Here is a 17,269-nt window from a genome sequence, read left to right as displayed (position 1 = left end):
GAACAAACATTCTGTATGAGGGATGGTGAAATAGATCTGTCAGGTCATCAGTGAGACGAAGGAGTTGGATGTGAAGATAAATGGTAAGATTATTCTCCAATGTGTTCACAGGAAAGGAACTTTGACATGTAAATTGAATGGGGCATTTGGAATGTTGCTCATAATGAACCAGTGCCTTCATGAGACTTTTGGAGAACACCAAGAGACACACAGGTGATAGCTCTAGCCTGGAGCGTGGAAAAACAAAAAGACAATTGAGAAGTCATGGAAGGTTCGGATGTGAACTGGGAGGGCTGGTTTCCTGATATTGATGAAGTGAAAGGAGGATTGACAATGGAAGAGGTGAGTGGTAGGGAGGTAAAGAGGGAAAAAGAGCGAAAGTGAAAATCAAGTGATGCGTTTGGGTTTGGAGCAGCAGTCAAAATGTACACTCATATTCACTGAGACGGAACTCAAGTTATAGACCTGCTTACATAAATGTTGATACATTAAAAAATATTATAGTATGCAGAAAATATGATATAGTTGGTATTGGGAAAGAAGATTGAATGAGCTTCCAGTCTAGAAACCTGATCACTCCCATTTCTCTGTTCTACTGCCATAGCTTTATAAATTTGTGGCCCCAAGGTCCCATCTAATTTCTTTCTAAAAGCATTGATTGGCTCTGTTTGCACCATCCCTATAGACAGCAAGTTCCATTGCATCACCACTCACTGAATGAAACATTTTACCTGTATTCATTCCACTTTAGAAGAATAAGAGGCGATCTTATCGAAACCTATAAGATTTTTCAGGTACTTGACAAGATACATGCAAAGAGATTATTTTGCTGAAAATGTGTTGCTGGAAAAGCACAGCAGGTCAGGCAGCATCCAAGGAGCAGGAGAATCGACGTTTCGGGCATGAGCCCTTCTTCAGGAAACGTTGATTCTCCTGCTCTTTGGATGCTGCCTGACCTGCTGCGCTTTTCCAGCAACACGTTTTCAGCTCTGATCTCCAGCATCTGCAGTTCTCACTTTCTCCTAAAAGAGATTATTTTGCCTTGTTGGGGAATTGAGGACCACAGAGCGTAATCTCAGAGTAAGGGGTCACCCAATTTAAGCCAGAGATGAGGAGGAATTTCTTTTCTCAGAGGATAGTAAATTTGTGGAATTTGTTACTGCAGAAGACAATGGAGATTTGATCATTAAGTATATTCAAGGCTGAGCTAGACATATTTTTAATCAGTAAGGGAATCAAGGGTTATAGGGTAAAGACAGGAAAGTGGATCTGAGGATTATTTGATCAGCTATGATCTCACTGTATGGTGGAGCAGCCATGGTGAATGGCCAACTCTTGTTCCTACATCTTTTGATCTTATGGTCTTACATTGTCCCCCAGTCCACCTCACCACAACTGCATCTCTGGCATTAAATGGGTGTCTCATTGCCCTTGTATCTCCAGCTAATGAGAACAATCTTTCTTTGTCTATTTCATTTAAATCTGTTCATCCTGCGAATCGTGTTCATCTGTATCAAATCTTCCCTCCGTCTCCTGTGATCCATGGAGAACAACCCCAGCATCTTTGAATTAATCTTGAAGCTAAACCTTATCTTTCTCAGATCCATTCTGATAATTCTGCTCTGCATCCTCTCGAGGCCCCTCACATCCTTCCTAAAATGGGGTGAATATTACACCTGGGATTTTCTGCTGGAGGTGAAGACAAGTTTCAAACAAATCTATCTAAATAACAATCTTTAAAGATCTGACATCTGACCTGTTTCCTTCCATTGGCACTTTTGCAGTCTTATTAGCCAGGAAGGCTGATGTACTAATGATATTTAATGTGGCTAAGGTAGGAGGGTCTGTTTTGCAGGAAAGCACTAATGTGACCAATATGCACCACAGTTCACACACAATCATCAAGAAAACCACATTATGAGATGCAACAAGCAGTTTATTAGAAGTTTAGCATTCAAACTGAAAATAATTTATATCAATTACAATGTTTAAACTTTAAATTAATTAATATAAAAATGCATTGGAAATGTTGTGTGGAAATTCTTTTGCGTACCAAGGGGTGTTATACTCAGTATGGCAAGAGAAACTCCAAACAAACTATGCATAAAATATCAGCACCATTTGAATATAATAACTAAATCATCTCAATGGACATATGGGTATTTTAATAACACTATTGTGGTAAAGCAAAGCTACATTAGTAACTCCAGAAACAATAAATGAAAAGTCTTATTTTGTAATGTCCTGACTATTGTGTGCTGAGATGGTAATCAGTGATGAGAGACCAATATCAAAGTGTTCACATTTTCCAATCTAATAGTCAATGCAATTTGTACAAAGGCCTCTTCTCAAGTTCACTGCAATCATGGCAAAGCAGTGATTGTCAAGCTATTTTGATAGCCGATGTTACAATGTGTTTGCCTGCTATTTGGTAGCATAATCAGCAGGAGTGACAATGGTTGTTAACACACCAATGAAGCATCAGTGAGATACACAAACAACATGATCGACAGCATGCAACTGTCCATTATACCGATCAACGGCTGGACTCTACATCACTAAACATCCTAGGAAAATCTATCCAAAAACTGTTCCCAAGTAGAAAAAATAAACATAGAAATTAGAATAAATAATTAATCTTGTATATGATATAAACATTATCTGTACTCGCAGTAAACAATACAAATAACAGTTGTGATTGGGACACTGCCTTTCGCACGATCTTTAAAAAAAGACACATTTGAGTCTTCTTCACTCTGTTGTGGTCAATCTTATTACAGCTGATAGTGGAATAAGCAAATGTGTTCCAGTGACAAGTGGAGCACACACTCCTTTATGTCTTCTATGGATTTGCATCTGCTTCACATTTATGCCTTACTCGGAATGTCACAATAACGTGCTTTAACATTAGTTGCAAGTAGAATGAATATAAAAAATCAAGTTCCAGACTTAGATTGTGCAGCAGGCATTTTGACTCAGCCTGAGTGAAAATTCATGCAATCAAAGCTGTTAATATATTTATCTCTTACAAGTGATGAATTTAAAAAAATACTGTTGGTTGTTGTCTTATCCTTTAATCAGTTGCAGAGTGAAGGTAACTGGGTTTTATAATTTCACCCTTTCTCCTTGGCAAAATATTTTGCACAGATGTTTTATCCTTCAAGAACAAACCCAGTAACATGGAAAGCAAATGTAAACTGAAGGATTACACTGTGATTCTAGAATGTGACAGAATAATGTAAACACAATATATTAAACAACAATTCTTCCTCGAGATAATGCTGCTCCTGAGGTTGAAAGTTTTATTCTTTACAATTCAGAATGTTACTTTTGATGAAGCCGACAAAAGTGACCCGATAATGCATGTCCATTTTCCAGAAGTATTTATCTCGCAGGAAGTAGATGTTCACTGAAGAGAATGGATTGGAAAGTTGATAAATTATCTCACAAAAACAAAGATTACATTGTGTGTGTCTATGATTTGCTGTTAACTGTCTCCACATGAATGAATTCCATGATCAGAAATTGGGCAGGGCCTTTAATGTTAATTCTTTGACTAGCTCTCCACTTCGACTAAGCTCAAAAAGTACAGCAGCAGTGAATTTATCAAATAACCTAATGACTGTAGAGACCTATACATGTAATTGATTCATGATGTACTATGTCAAGGCACAATCATTCATAATATTATAAGATTTGTCTCTACATAGCTAACAGCCTGTGCTGTACAGCAGCAATGGATAGGAGTGACATCAGAGGGTAGTATTATGTGGAGCAAGGAGTAGCCTTAGAATTGCCCGTGAAAGGTTAGCAAGGTTTTAGATACAGAGAGAAGGTTTACCAGGATTACATCAGCACTGAGAGACTTCATTTCCTGAGGTGCTCAAATTTAGGTGGTCTTTCAATAGTGTAAATAAAGAGAACTTGGTCCCTTTTGGGGAAGGGTCAGTAACAAGACAACACAGATGTAAGATAATTGCAAAGTGGGAGAGGAGATTAGGACACAATTTAATATGTAGCAAATCTTGATTTGCAGTGTCTGCCAGAAAGAGCATTTGAAACAGATTTAATAGTAAATTTGAAAAGGAATTGGATATATATTTCAACAAAGAAAAGACAAAGTACAGTGTTTTTGGGAAAGAGTTTGGGAATGGGTCTAATTGGATGTATCATTTAAAGAGATAGCGCAGGCACAATGGAGAGAATGGTCTCCTTATGTGCTGCAAGATTTGAAAATAATGTCACTTGAAAATGAATATGATTACTTTTCATTACATCTTAGCTATTCTTCTAAGTCAAATTGCACATTAGAGCAAGCATTTGTTGAGGGAGCTCAGGAGCTTTTTGCCTTTCAGCTGGGCAGCATAGACAGTTAATATGGATATTCCCATATTTACAGTAACATCAAATTTCCAATCTCAGTGCTTTGAGTTGGAATTTATCCATCAGTGAGAGAGGAGCAATAAGGTAGCCTTTGCTAATCCCCCTGATCTCTTGCATCCAGGCAACAGAGGCCAAAATGAATAACCAACACAACTGAAACTGACTTATCTTAAAATTCATGGGCAGGATTGCAAGGGTCTATATGGCTCGCAGATTAACTTGGACACAAGATAATCAGTTGCTCAAAATAGAAACCTACTCTGGACCTTCATGATGCAGTCGTAGTTATTTATTTATTGTTAAAACAAGGACACCCAGAACTAAGATCAAAAAGATTTATAGCAATTCCAAAAATTCCTACAACAGATGCTGTAACATGTCTGTGGAGAACACATTCAATTGGTACTATGCTGTCACTAATGTCTACAGTGTTTGAGTACAAAATGACACATTAAACTGCACATCTTTTGTGATTGACAAATTCAGCCAAATAAAAGGGTTAGACTGAACAATGCTATTTGGCATTCAAAACTGTAACAAATCTGATTAACTTACTTTTGTGCATGAAGACAATATTAGCATCAACAGGAACGTGCCGGAATCTGTCATAAATTTGACTGATCTTATCAACTTTCTGTGTTGCCATATCGAGCCTGGATGGCAAATCAAAAACACTCCAATAAGTTCATTGCACATGTAACAGTTCCATTTATATGTGGCATAAATTTTAAGTACAATTTGCAATTTACTAGAAACAAAATTATGCAGAAATAATACATTAGACTCATGTCCTCCAGAATTGAAACCACACATTCCTAGTTGTCAACGACAACAGCTTTTCTGCTGCTCTTGCAAATCTCTTATGTTAGTTGCAAGTTGCAAATATCTTTACATCTAAATTAATTCAGAACATTCCATTGTTTACAATATTTGCCTTTTCTCACATTGAACAAAGTGGTAAGGACTACGTCCAATGAGTAAATCATAAAAGATAAAGAGATAGGAAGTGGTAAAGAGATTGTTATATAGTTTACAATAGTACAATATTAATTACAGCATCTTGCAATTGTTTAGTACCACTAATAAAGAAAAAGAATTATACTTGGTTGAAGTTTGCCTAAATTCATAATTCTAATCACATTCTGCTCACCTCCAAACTTTCTGTCCACCAAGTAGTTGTACTTTGTTTGGACCCTTCCCAACTGCACCAACTATCCGTTCAACATTGGTATCAATACCCAGTTTGCTGATGTCCTTGGGATAGCCTGGTTCAAGACTAGTGCCAGAAAATACCCAATATGATCTCCCTGTGGGCATAAGTAAAAATGAATATTTTAGTTTCTGTTGATTACATTATTTAGGAACAGTTTAAAGTTATTTAGCCTAGAAATGACTATCAACAATGAATGAAGAAAAGCAACATTTGCATAACATTCCTCGATCTGCTTCTTAAGTGCGGTATCAAACCATTTAAAATAAACAAACAAATCTCTGCATTAGAAGTGTAAACGGAGACATCAATTATTCATTTGGTAACATTGCAAACAGCAAGATTTAGACAAATATGTTTCACTGAAAAAATGAATTTCTTGCAAGCAAATTGAATGAGCAGTGATTGCTAAGTGAACAAGAATTGAGATAACACTTAAGCAGAGATTCAGTATGGCATGGGGATGTAGCCATTTTTCATTGATAAGTAGTGATTTTTAAAAAAGTGGTGGTCAGTGCATGAAACTGCCATCCTTACATGATCTGGCCTACGTATGACTCCAGCTTCACAGCATTGTGGTTGTCTCTCACTGCCCTCAGGGCAATTAAGAATAGGCAAAAATGCTGGCCTGGCCAGCAATGCTCACATCCCATGCATTTATAAAACAACAGCTCATACTCAAATCTTGGAAGGAATACTGTAGATTTCATATATGTCTATATATGTGAGGTAACCTTAAAAACCGAAATGTTGTTGTTACTGAACTAATCAGACACTGGCTTTGTTTTGGAACATTCGCTGGTCAATGGTTACCAAGGGTTCTATTTTTCTGCCATATTCAATGTGAAATCTATTCACACTTATTTATGAAAAACTAAGGTCTTGCACCAAGTTTTTAAAAACTAAATAAAAGAATGGTTCATCTGCACTCTTGATCCTTTACACGAAGCTTGCCTCAGAATTTGTTAATAGTATAGCCAAAATAGTATAGCCTGAGAACTATACTTAGTCAATAATTCAGACAAACCTGAGAAAATGTAGACATTATTTGTCCTTTTATCTTCAAAGGCAGCATCAATTTTGGAAGGAGCTTTTGGCCACAGCTTTGCAATTGGAATTGGTCCCTTGATGACTTTCTTTGCTAATGCAAATTTCCAGACATATCTAGAGAATATAAAAATAAGATCAGATGGAATAAAACCCAACAGATACCCAGGTATTTCCCATTGTATCTTGGGAGAGGGCATTTTGGACTTGGAAGGAATGCATTGGCACTTCACCACAATGTTGCTAGAGTTCCGAGGGTTAATTTATGGAGCCTATAAAGTATTTCCTTGAATAGGGAAAACTATTTGAAGTTTTTAGAATTTTGGAAGAATTACTTGGAAAGTAGGAGATACTTGGTAAAGAGTCTAGGATAAGAATTATAATATTACACAAAAAACAGTGAAGTTTGAAATCCACCTATAAAATCACACACTAGCTCAGTTCATGATATCGCTGATGACAGATTTTTGTAAGCAGGGGGCTAAGATATGTAGAGTGAAAGTGGGCGAATGAAGTTACAATATAGATAAAATTGTCATATTTTCATTGAAGGGAAGAATAGACTGAAAGGCCTCTTTTTGTTCCTTTGTTCCATGACCTCTCTCTGAGATCCATGTCACATAAAAATGCATGTTCTTTCTGCTTCCATAAATTTGAAAGTGATGGATTGAAGTTACCATTACTCACCCATTTTTGAAAAAATGAAATGTCTTCTTTATGCTTGCAACTGCATCATAAGTATCCACTTTGCAGACATCGGCACCTGGCCTGATTGTGATGGTAGTGGTTGTGGCAGTGGTGGTGGTAGTAGGCACCTTTGATGTTGGGATGGTTGATGTTGGGCCAGATTTTCGTCCTGTATTCAGAACAAGGTCATGTGAGCATGTTTGTTTACTACCTGCAATATCTTCACTAAAAGGCCTTGAGCAACTATCTTTTAAGATGAAACAATAAACTGGTCGTACCATAGAGATGCTGAATTCCTGCAACATCATCACTGGATAGCCTGAAGTTTTCTTTGTATTTGTACATTGGGTACATCAGAGCATCTTCGACACTGGAATGATCTAGTCCCAGGGCATGACCAAACTCATGAGCTGCCACTAAAAAGATGCTGTACCCTACATAAGAACAAACATCAATTGGTCATTCATCTAAATATGACTTTGTCATGTGACTCTCATTCTGAAAAAAAACTCAACTGACAGAAACATGAACATATAAACATCAAGAAATTCATGACCAAAACTGACCACTGGGTTCAACCTGACTGGTTCCAATGTAACTAACACGTGTTGATTCTATAATTCCAAGGATGATACCATTGCTTGATCACATTATCTGAGTGGCCATTTTGCATTCGGTGACCCTTACCAGTGATTGGTGTCAGACCTTTTAGATATAGGTAAGACAAACACACCTAAAACCAATCTACTTAATGTCATAGAGATGTAGAGCATGGAATCAGATCCTTTGGTCCAACTTATCCATGTCAACCAGATATCCTAAATTAATCTAGTCCCATTTGCCAGCATTTGATCTATATCCCTCCTAATCCTTTCTATTCATATACCCATCCAGGTGCATTTTAATTGTTAGTTATACCGAGTCTTGTCATCTAAAATCAACATAAAAGCATATTTCAGCAAGAAGTACTGGATGACGACCAGAGGCTGAACCTGGCTCATTTGTTCTCTGGCTCATTCAAAGAGTCACTGGTTTCGAAACCTTAACTCTGCTTTCTTGCACAGATGCTGCAAGAGCCATTGAGTTTTACCAGTGATTTTTCTTTAAGACAGTTACAGTTGGGAATCAACAGTTCAGCTACTTGAATCAGAAATGATATGTTTGCTTTGAGTACCTATGAACAATGATGCAAAAATAGACAAATATTGGCAAAAGATGGAAAAGTTGACAGTTACCAGCATTTGGGCAGAAACCCCACTTTTTGTCTTCATTAAAGTTACTGGTGGTTGCACACCAGAGCTGCCCATCTGATCTGCCTTCAGTGGTGCAAGCATCATATGTTTTTCCATAGAAGGTGAAAGGGAATGAACACAAATCTCCATCAGAATTTCCAGCAATCACAGCATTAACTGTAAGAAAAACATTTTGCACCATGAGAGAAAGTAAGTACTAATCCATAATAATACAGGTACCTCAAAAAAGCACTAGGTCAGTAATCAAAAATGTGAACAAATGAAAAGGATTTAAATCACATTGCAGCAAAAAACAAATTGCCCGGGTACACATGAATATTTGGAATGATCTTCCAGACAGATAATGGAGCCAAAGAGTTAAAAAAAACAAAAATCCAGTGGACATTAGGGTAGACAAGATGAAATAGTGTATGGGCAGCACTGATGGGCTAGAAAACAACTTCTTAGCCCTGAACTTTATTTCTAATGTCTTTGCTCCTCAGAGATTTCATTGCAAGAAAAATAAAATTTTGGACTCATTTCAGAATCAGAGGACACCAATTTAAGTGGAAAATGACACTTTTAGGTAGCGAGTGGCTAGGATCTGGATTGCACTGACTGTGTGTGCAGTGGAGGCAATTTCATTCATAAGTTTCAAAAGGGAATTGGATAAGCAACTGAAGGGCAAAACATAACTGCAGGCCACCAGGAGAAGGTGGACGAGTGAAATCAGCTAAGTTGCAATTGTGGAGAGCTGGCAGTGACACGAGCATTGGAAGGGCTTCTCTCCATGCTAAAACCATGCTAAATAATTCTATCACAGTCTGTATCATTTGTTAAAGTTCTCTCCAATTTTCTCTCCATCTCCTGGTAGACGCTGACCCCACACTGAAGAGACATTCCAAAGGAATCTGCACTTTCTAGTGCCTAAATCAAGTGACACTTCCTTATGTATAATGCTAGACAATGAATGCCACTCGTTATTTGACCATTGCAGCAGCACAAACTACTGACTCACTCAGTCTCTAGAAAAAAAAACTCATTTCCAAAGCAAATCTGCTATTTTGTTCGTTTCTCGGTTAAATTAAAACCCCAAGCTCTGTATACCATTCTATCGGACTATTGACTATTGACAAAGTTTTCCAACTATGAATAAATACCTGGACTGGGGCAGAAACCGTATTTCTTATCCACGTCAAAATTGCTGGTAGTGGCACACCATTTGTAGCGATCATCACGGCCATCAGTTGTGCACTGGTCATAACTCTTTCCATTAAATATAAAAGGGAACACGCATGGTGAATTGTCACTGTTACCACTAAACGTGTATAACCCTGGGACAAAAATTAAGAGAAAACAGAAATTTAAGTAAAATGGCAATGAACAAAGTGTAATTCTGATACTATTAAGCTTTATGAAGCTCTGCAATGAAAAAGAACAGTAGCTTTGGAATCCTACAAGTAATAAGGGCAATATCATTTTGGTTAAATAATGATGCAAATTTTGTGTTGGTCCAGGAGTTCAAGATTCACTTCACCTTCCGAGTTTCCTTTTGAAGTCCCTTCTACTGGTATCAATGATCTCTGATGCATCCAACCACATGCATGGACTCTATAGCAGATGGAAAAAAGTGTGGTGCTGGAAAAGCACAGCTGATCAGGCAGCATCCAAGGAGCAGGAGAATCCATGTTTCGAGCCCCAACTCTTCCTGATGAAGAGCTTATGCTCAAAATGTCGACTCTCCTGCTCCTCAGATGCTGCCTGACTGGCCATGCTTTTCCAGCATTACACGTTTCAACTCTGATCGCCAGCATCTACAGTCCTCACTTCTACAGCAGATGGCTCAGTGCAGTGATCAGAAATGGTTCTTCAGTTAGTGTTATTCCTCCAGCCTATATAATTCCTCTGAAATTATTGATTAGCTCCTTGGCAGTCTCCTGGGTGAGATCAGGTTTTCAGCAATGAATTAGGGATATCAGAGATTAAAAGATTTACTGAAACCTGAAAGCCTTAGGTACTTACCTTCTCTGTAACAGCTCAATAGATTTTATTTGGCTGTTTCAAATATTCAACCACATCTTACAATGGTCAGTGGTTTATTTCTGCCTGTTGTTTAAGGGAGTAAGGGTATGAAAAGGATAATACAGAGTAGCGCCTTAAACATCACATCCCAAAATGATGTCATGTACCTTAGGACCTTGGACAAGTAAGGCAGAACATCCAGTCCACCATGTAGTCTCTGTAGCACTGTCTAATGTAGCTGGTGGCTTCTTGTTCAATACAAGAGCTTCTTTTAGTTAGACCAGTAAATTGTTTTCCTTTACTGCACAAAACTAAAAGGCTTTGTAGTTTCCTGCACTTAAAGAGGATGAGGACAGCAAAACTACACCATGGTGAGATGCAGGCCTGGGTTCACCCGCAAATTCAACACGGTGAGCACGACAGCCTATATAATACTGCTGCTGGTGCATGTAAATTCCTGGAGCTGAAAATGAGTTTTTAATTTTTCAACACTGTGTAGTATTCTTAACATTTCAACAGTTGTAAGTTTGACCTCACACCAGGTGAAACTGCCTTACAACAGATCAGCTTGATAACAATTGGAACAGAAGTTTGAATCAAAAACTGAGGCAGGTAAACTGTTAACTATGCTACACAAAGGAGTCCGCCAGGTCAAAATTACTCACGTCCATTTGGGCAGAACCCATATTTCTGGTCTTTATCAAAGTCTGCAGTTGTGGCACACCAAGTATATCCATCATCTCTCCCATCTGTGGTACAGGTGTTGTATTCCTTCCCATTGAATGTAAACGGAAAGTGGCAGAAAGCTCCATCAGCATTGCCAAAACGGGTTTTAACAACTACAAGGAAGAAGTTTAAAATGTTAGGATAAGAAATGGAGGAGAAAGAGTTCCCAACACTCCCTCAGTATGTGAACATTCCTGATTGCTACAGTGTTAACACACAGGGCAGGAGGTTCATAATATTCAAAAATTTGCATTTGAGAAAAGCAAGAGAAGGTCATTCAGCCCCTCGAGTCTGTTCTGCCAATCTGGATCTTGGATACTTATCTAACTTAACACCATTTTTTTCTGTGCTCTCACCACATTCCTTGGTGTCATTAATGTTTGTTACCTGCGCCATGCCCCAAGGTCCAGAACTCATCCTCATCGAAATGTGCATCACCATGCAGGCTGCCATAGACATTTTTGCCTGGTGGATAGGCATGTGCCAAGAGACCATTGTATCCATCAAATGGATATGCATCTCCGTGCCCTTGAATTGAAACACAAAAAATATAATTGTGAATAGAGATCTAGAAATCCAGAAGTTCCTTAAACAAGCATTGAGTGAGACAGCTGGAAAACAACTTAGCGATATTTCAGCTGGTATTCAAATATCTAATCAATTAAAAACTATTTAGGTTGCTTAACTTGGACTGAGAAAGAAAACATAAACATTTTAGATAATTTGCCTACATTGACATAATTTGATAAGGGCACATGACATCTTGTGCTCCAGACTAGTAATCTTACAGGGAGAAAGTGAGGACTGCAGATGCTGGAGCAGTCGGAGTCAAAAAGGGTGATGCTGGAAAAGAACAGCAGCTCAGGCAGCATCCAAGGAGCAGGAGAGTTTTGGGCATTAGCTCTTCATCAGGAATGTGATTCCCGAAACGTTGACACTCCTGCTCCTCAAAATATGCCTGACATGCTGTGCCTTTCCAGTGCCTTTTCTACCCTTAGTAATCTTATAACCTGGACACAACTGGAGCCATGAACATGAATTCAAATCCTTCTAGGGTAGCAAAGGAACCTAAACGTAATTAAGGGCTATTAAGAATGGTGGCAATTCCAGATGATTTTGAACACTCATCTGGTTCATTAGCTTTTTTGAGGGGGAGGAAGAAAATCTGTTGCTTTACCAAGGCCAAAAAAACTCCCAAGATCCACAGCAAAGTGGGTGATTTTTAACTGCCCTCTGAAATGGCCTAGCAAGGTTAGATTTAGATATTAAATTCTGCCCTTTTCAGTGCTATCCACATTTCATGAATGATTATGTAAAGTCTGATGGAATACTGGAACATTAACTCTTGAGATGCTATTGTATTTGTCTACTTACATTCTCTGCCAAACCGAATCATGATGTCTGCTTCGCCACTATAGATTTGAGTGAATGTCAGTGGAGTGATGTCACTCCACAATTTAAAGGCACGAGCAAATGCGTCATCAACAACAGATTGGTCTAAGTCGGGGGTGTAGAGTGTAACTCTGTTTGGGGAAAATATGACACCATTAAATGAAATGCTAAGTTAGCAGCAAAACAACATAACACATCAAGGGGCATGGGGACAAAGTGGGAATATTTCATTAGATAGAAGGTCAGTCATGATAATATTGAATGGTGAGCAAGTTTTAAGAACCATTTGGCCCAGTCCTGTTTCTAGTTTCCATGTTTTAGTCCAGCTTCTTCAGTTTAAGCGACTCTGTATTCTGTATTTACCTGTAAGTTAAATCAGTGTAGTCCCATTTCTCGTCATCAAATGTTTTGTAGTTCAGCACATCAGGAACACCACATCGAGGCTGCTTCATGGCAGTGAGTGTACTCTTATCCAGTTTTCCTGTTTCAGGCAAGCCCAAGGTTTTCTGCATTTTTAATATGGCTGGTTGGAGACTGATCAATGCATTGCCTGTGTCTTTTAAATTCAGGTACCCAAACCTCTTCAAGTAATCCTGTAAAATAATATGACCCATAAGGTTAAAGTGACTTCAATAGTAGCAATGCTATTGGAGTAAGCATTAATATGGAATGCTACTAACTCTATTGAACATCAAACATTAGAGTCATATCCTGCTTCTTTTTTCATTTACTAGTATTCTTCTTTGCCTCCTTTCTTGAAGGAACAGCTTTTATTGCCACACATGCATGTTCAAGGCATGCACACATTTATGCATACTTTCAAGCAAAATTTTCAACATAATAACCAAGAATTGGAATATTTTTTAATGTCTCTCTTCTTGAGTTTAAGGTTATTGAGTCCAACTGTAGCACTTTTTCCTGCCAGTCTAATTTGAACTTTCTTGATCAGTATATGTCAGCACAACACCTGACAGTCCACATATCAGCTCCACCAACTGGGGAAGTGTGATAGAAATTAAATTACTGTTATCCCATTGAAGATCTGTACCAGTGCTACTGTGTGCTGGTATAATGTCTTTCAGGTGACTGGGCTACACAAAGCTAAGCAGGTGAAACTTCAAGTTACAGTCAATTGTGCACGATTCATGTGGAAGAATCTAATTGTCTCCAGACAAGTCTTAACAATATAATATTATGGGCGGCACGGTGGCACAGTGGTTAGCACTGCTGCCTCACAGCGCCTGTAGACCCGGGTTCAATTCCCGACTCAGGCGACTGACTGTGTGGAGTTTGCACGTTCTCCCCGTGTCTGCGTGGGTTTCCTCCGGGTGCTCCGGTTTCCTCCCACAGTCACAAAGATGTGCGGGTCAGGTGAATTGGCCAAGCTAAATTGCCCATAGTGTTAGGTAAGGGGTAAATGTAGGGGTATGGGTGGGTTGCGCTTCGGCGGGTCGGTGTGGACTTGTTGGGCCGAAGGGCCTGTTTCCACACTGTAAGTCTAATCTAAATCTAAATATAAATAGCGTTATATCTTGTTCACATGACACCTCAGCTGAGGTTTTGAACAATCTCCTGAAATGCACAGCTTTTGCCACTTTAAGAGTGCTTATTATGGTCTAAATAAATCTGAAAATATTTGGCTAAGTAAGAAAAAGGCAATTGATTCTCAGAATTACTGATCAAATTATTAATTTAATTGGGGAAGAAAATTCCTATTCGGAGCTAAAACATTCAATTAACAAATTATGTAATGATGTTGCAATTGCCAAACAGCTGGAATGACTAACTATGATACGATCTGTCACACAGCATAATTCGTGGACTTCACTAAAGAATCTTGTGTGAACCTCTGTTTTTCTACATTAGCCACTAGATTTTTCAGCTTTAATTAATTCATACAATCAAACAGCTGAATATAATCTACCCATAAGCATCCTCCAGAACATTTTTGTTGTTGTTCCTCTCAAGGTGCTATTTCAGCTGAGATTTTAAATAAACATAATGCTCTTATTGAGATTTAGCTTTGGGAGGTGGGGAACAATAACTGAGATCACATCCACATCTGAACCCCTGTACTGGGGCTTTTCCAAAAAGCAAGCTGCCATCAGTAAGAGAAATTTAGCCAGAGTCAGGGCTGCTGAGGCCTATTGTACACTCAACTGCTACTTAGATGAGATTAACTAAGTCAGTAAGGACTGGGGCCAAAGCAGAATTTCATTTTTACTTGACTGGCTGGAGACTGCTGTGACAACTGTATGTTCACATGACTTGACTGCAGAGCTGTCTTTACAATGAACACCCTCACTTTCATTCAGACAATCCTAGATAAAACATTACTGATAGCATCCAATGAACAAGCTCATTGGGAGCATAAATGCTGTCATCAACCCAATCTGTGGAATGGTCATTTGTTGTACTTTACATTCAGTCTAATTCTATGAAATTTACTTTAAAACGTTTCTGATTGCAAGAGAACTAAATAATGATCAGTTCAGTTGATATCAGGAGTTCTTCTGCCTTCCTGGTAGCACAGCAATGTCAACAAATCCAGACACTGACAAACCATTTCCCTGCTTCAAATTGCTTTGTCTCCTCTTCCAGTTTGGAGCAATGCCGGACCCTTCTTTTACTTATCTCGGGCTTTCTGACGTGTCTGGGACAATGGATTTTGCACAACATTTAACACTTTTTCCCAACATTTCAACAACCTTTCATGGGCTATGAAACCCTATCTGTCACTTATCCCTCTTCAGTTATTAAGGTCAGTCTGACAAACGGGTGAGCCTACCCCATGATGGACCTCGGACGAAGTTGCCACAGGGGTCATTTCCTTACCTACTTTTCTGCACATCTTCAGCGTGTCCTGTTTTTTTTACATCTAGAGACCCTGGATTTTCTTCTAACTCCGGCAAAGCCACAGCTCCTAATGATATTAGCTAAAGATTGAATCACGCCGGTATCTTACCATCGCCAACTGGCTGTCGGTGACATTCTGTTCCCCAGGGAATGTCACCAATGGAGGAACCATCGGCGCAGTAAAGGAGCTGTGCGCCAGCAAAGCAACACTCAACGCAACTCTGATCAGCATCATGTTGGGAGTCCAGCAAAGAGCAGTTCGAGATGTCTGACCCTCGGGATGCTTCTGTTCTCCGGTGCCGAAGAACGGATTATTTATACACACACAGAGCTACTGACATCAGAGCCATGACTCAGATCAAATCAAAACAGAATGATTAATGGGTTTCCTTGGTGATGAAACCGGGCTCTGCGCCAAGGGAATGAACGTTCAAAACATTTTTTTTGAACATCCTTGCAACATTTGAATTAATTATTTATAACACCCCCCCCCCCCGCAATGATTAAAAAGAGCCACCTCTTGCCGCAGCCAAAGGTAACATTTTGCATTTGCATTAACAGCAGCTGTAAAATGTTCAATTACAGCAACTTCATTCATTCATTCATTCATTCATTCATTTCATGGATACATGTTAATACATATTCATATATGCCGTTCCAGGGAAGAACGGATGAAAATTTTAGACTTTGTTTTCTCAAAAACGTTGACATTCATCAACATGGACTCAATCGTCAGTAACTGAAAGTTCATGTGAGCTGATTAAGTATTTCACTGTCTTTTAAAATGTGGTCCTGTACTTTGCTCTGACCGCAGCCAGGATGAGGATCTAGATTGCAGACATTAACTCCGTTGATCTTTGTACAGAGGCTGCCAGAGCCGCTGAGTTTCTCCAGCACTCTGGCTTTGTGTCTGAATTCAGGATGGTGCTGTGGAGGTCAGGGCGCCTCGCCGGATGTTCAGACCTCCACCTCTCTGCTCCCCACCGACGCCCCCCCCCCCCCCAACCCCCGACCAAAAACACAGCCTGTTTATTCAGATGGCGCTTCACGTACCTGCCAGTGCTGTGTACATTCCTGGTTTGCAGATGCCGCTGTTGGACTGGGGTGCACAAAGCTAAAAATCACACAACACCAGATTATAGTCCAACAGTTTTATTCGGAAGCACTAGCTTTCAGAGCGCTGCCCCTTCATCAGGTGGTTCACAAAAAGCTAGGGCTCCCATATAAACCTGTTTGGACTATAACCTGGTGTTGTGTGATTTTTTAACTTGTCCACTCCTGAACAGCAAGTCCACATGGCCACTGTTGGTAAATGACAGCTAGCCTGTACTCTCCTGAGCTTCTCACACAGGTGGGAGCATTGCTCTGATACAGGGGAACAGATGAGATCTACAGCATTGTCTTTCTGAGATCGCGCCTGTTTATGAACACAATATGACAAGATTATCTTACAGTACAAAATAATCTTACAAAATACTCTATCATCTTAATGTTCCATCCAAAGCAAAGTTTGCCATTCCCCCTCCCCCACCCCCGGAATCTGATATGTTGTTAATTGCAATCACAGCTACACATTTGCTCAACATTTTTTTTTGATTTGACCTTTAGTTTATCAGGACTTAGATCATTGCCACACCAGGGAACGACATGAAACACGATCAAAATACTGCAGGTACAGAAGAAACTGAGCAGGACTGGCCGCATCTGGGGATAG

The 17,269-nt window shown here is 39.2% G+C and overlaps 1 protein-coding gene across 1 annotated transcript; it reads right to left on the bottom strand.

The window, feature by feature from the left end:
* Nucleotides 1-1,915: 1,915 nt before the first annotated feature.
* Nucleotides 1,916-15,856, bottom strand: mmp9 (matrix metallopeptidase 9). Its single transcript, XM_060836288.1, has 13 exons — nt 15,665-15,856; nt 13,063-13,292; nt 12,682-12,830; nt 11,695-11,835; nt 11,247-11,420; nt 9,720-9,893; nt 8,563-8,736; nt 7,606-7,761; nt 7,328-7,496; nt 6,621-6,757; nt 5,534-5,690; nt 4,939-5,036; nt 1,916-3,409 (listed from the first exon to the last, which is right to left on the bottom strand). Exons 1-13 carry the CDS (start codon nt 15,788-15,790, stop codon nt 3,303-3,305), a joined length of 1,992 nt encoding a protein of 663 aa, XP_060692271.1. The 5' UTR covers nt 15,791-15,856; the 3' UTR covers nt 1,916-3,302.
* Between the last annotated feature and the right edge of the window lie 1,413 nt (nt 15,857-17,269).

Source organism: Hemiscyllium ocellatum, chromosome 15 (genome assembly GCF_020745735.1).
Source record: "Hemiscyllium ocellatum isolate sHemOce1 chromosome 15, sHemOce1.pat.X.cur, whole genome shotgun sequence".
NCBI classification, from domain to species: domain Eukaryota; kingdom Metazoa; phylum Chordata; class Chondrichthyes; order Orectolobiformes; family Hemiscylliidae; genus Hemiscyllium; species Hemiscyllium ocellatum.
This window is presented reverse-complemented; position numbering and strand designations above follow the sequence as displayed.

Coding starts and splice junctions, on each gene's coding strand:
- mmp9 (XM_060836288.1), bottom strand. CDS start 15,790: ATGATGCTGATCAGAGTTGCGTTGAGTGTTGCTTTGCTGGCGCACAGC. Junction 13,293..15,664: donor CCGACAGCCAGTTGGCGATG/GTAAGATACCGG, acceptor ATTATTTTACAG/GATTACTTGAAGAGGTTTGG. Junction 12,831..13,062: donor TACACTGATTTAACTTACAG/GTAAATACAGAA, acceptor TTCCCCAAACAG/AGTTACACTCTACACCCCCG.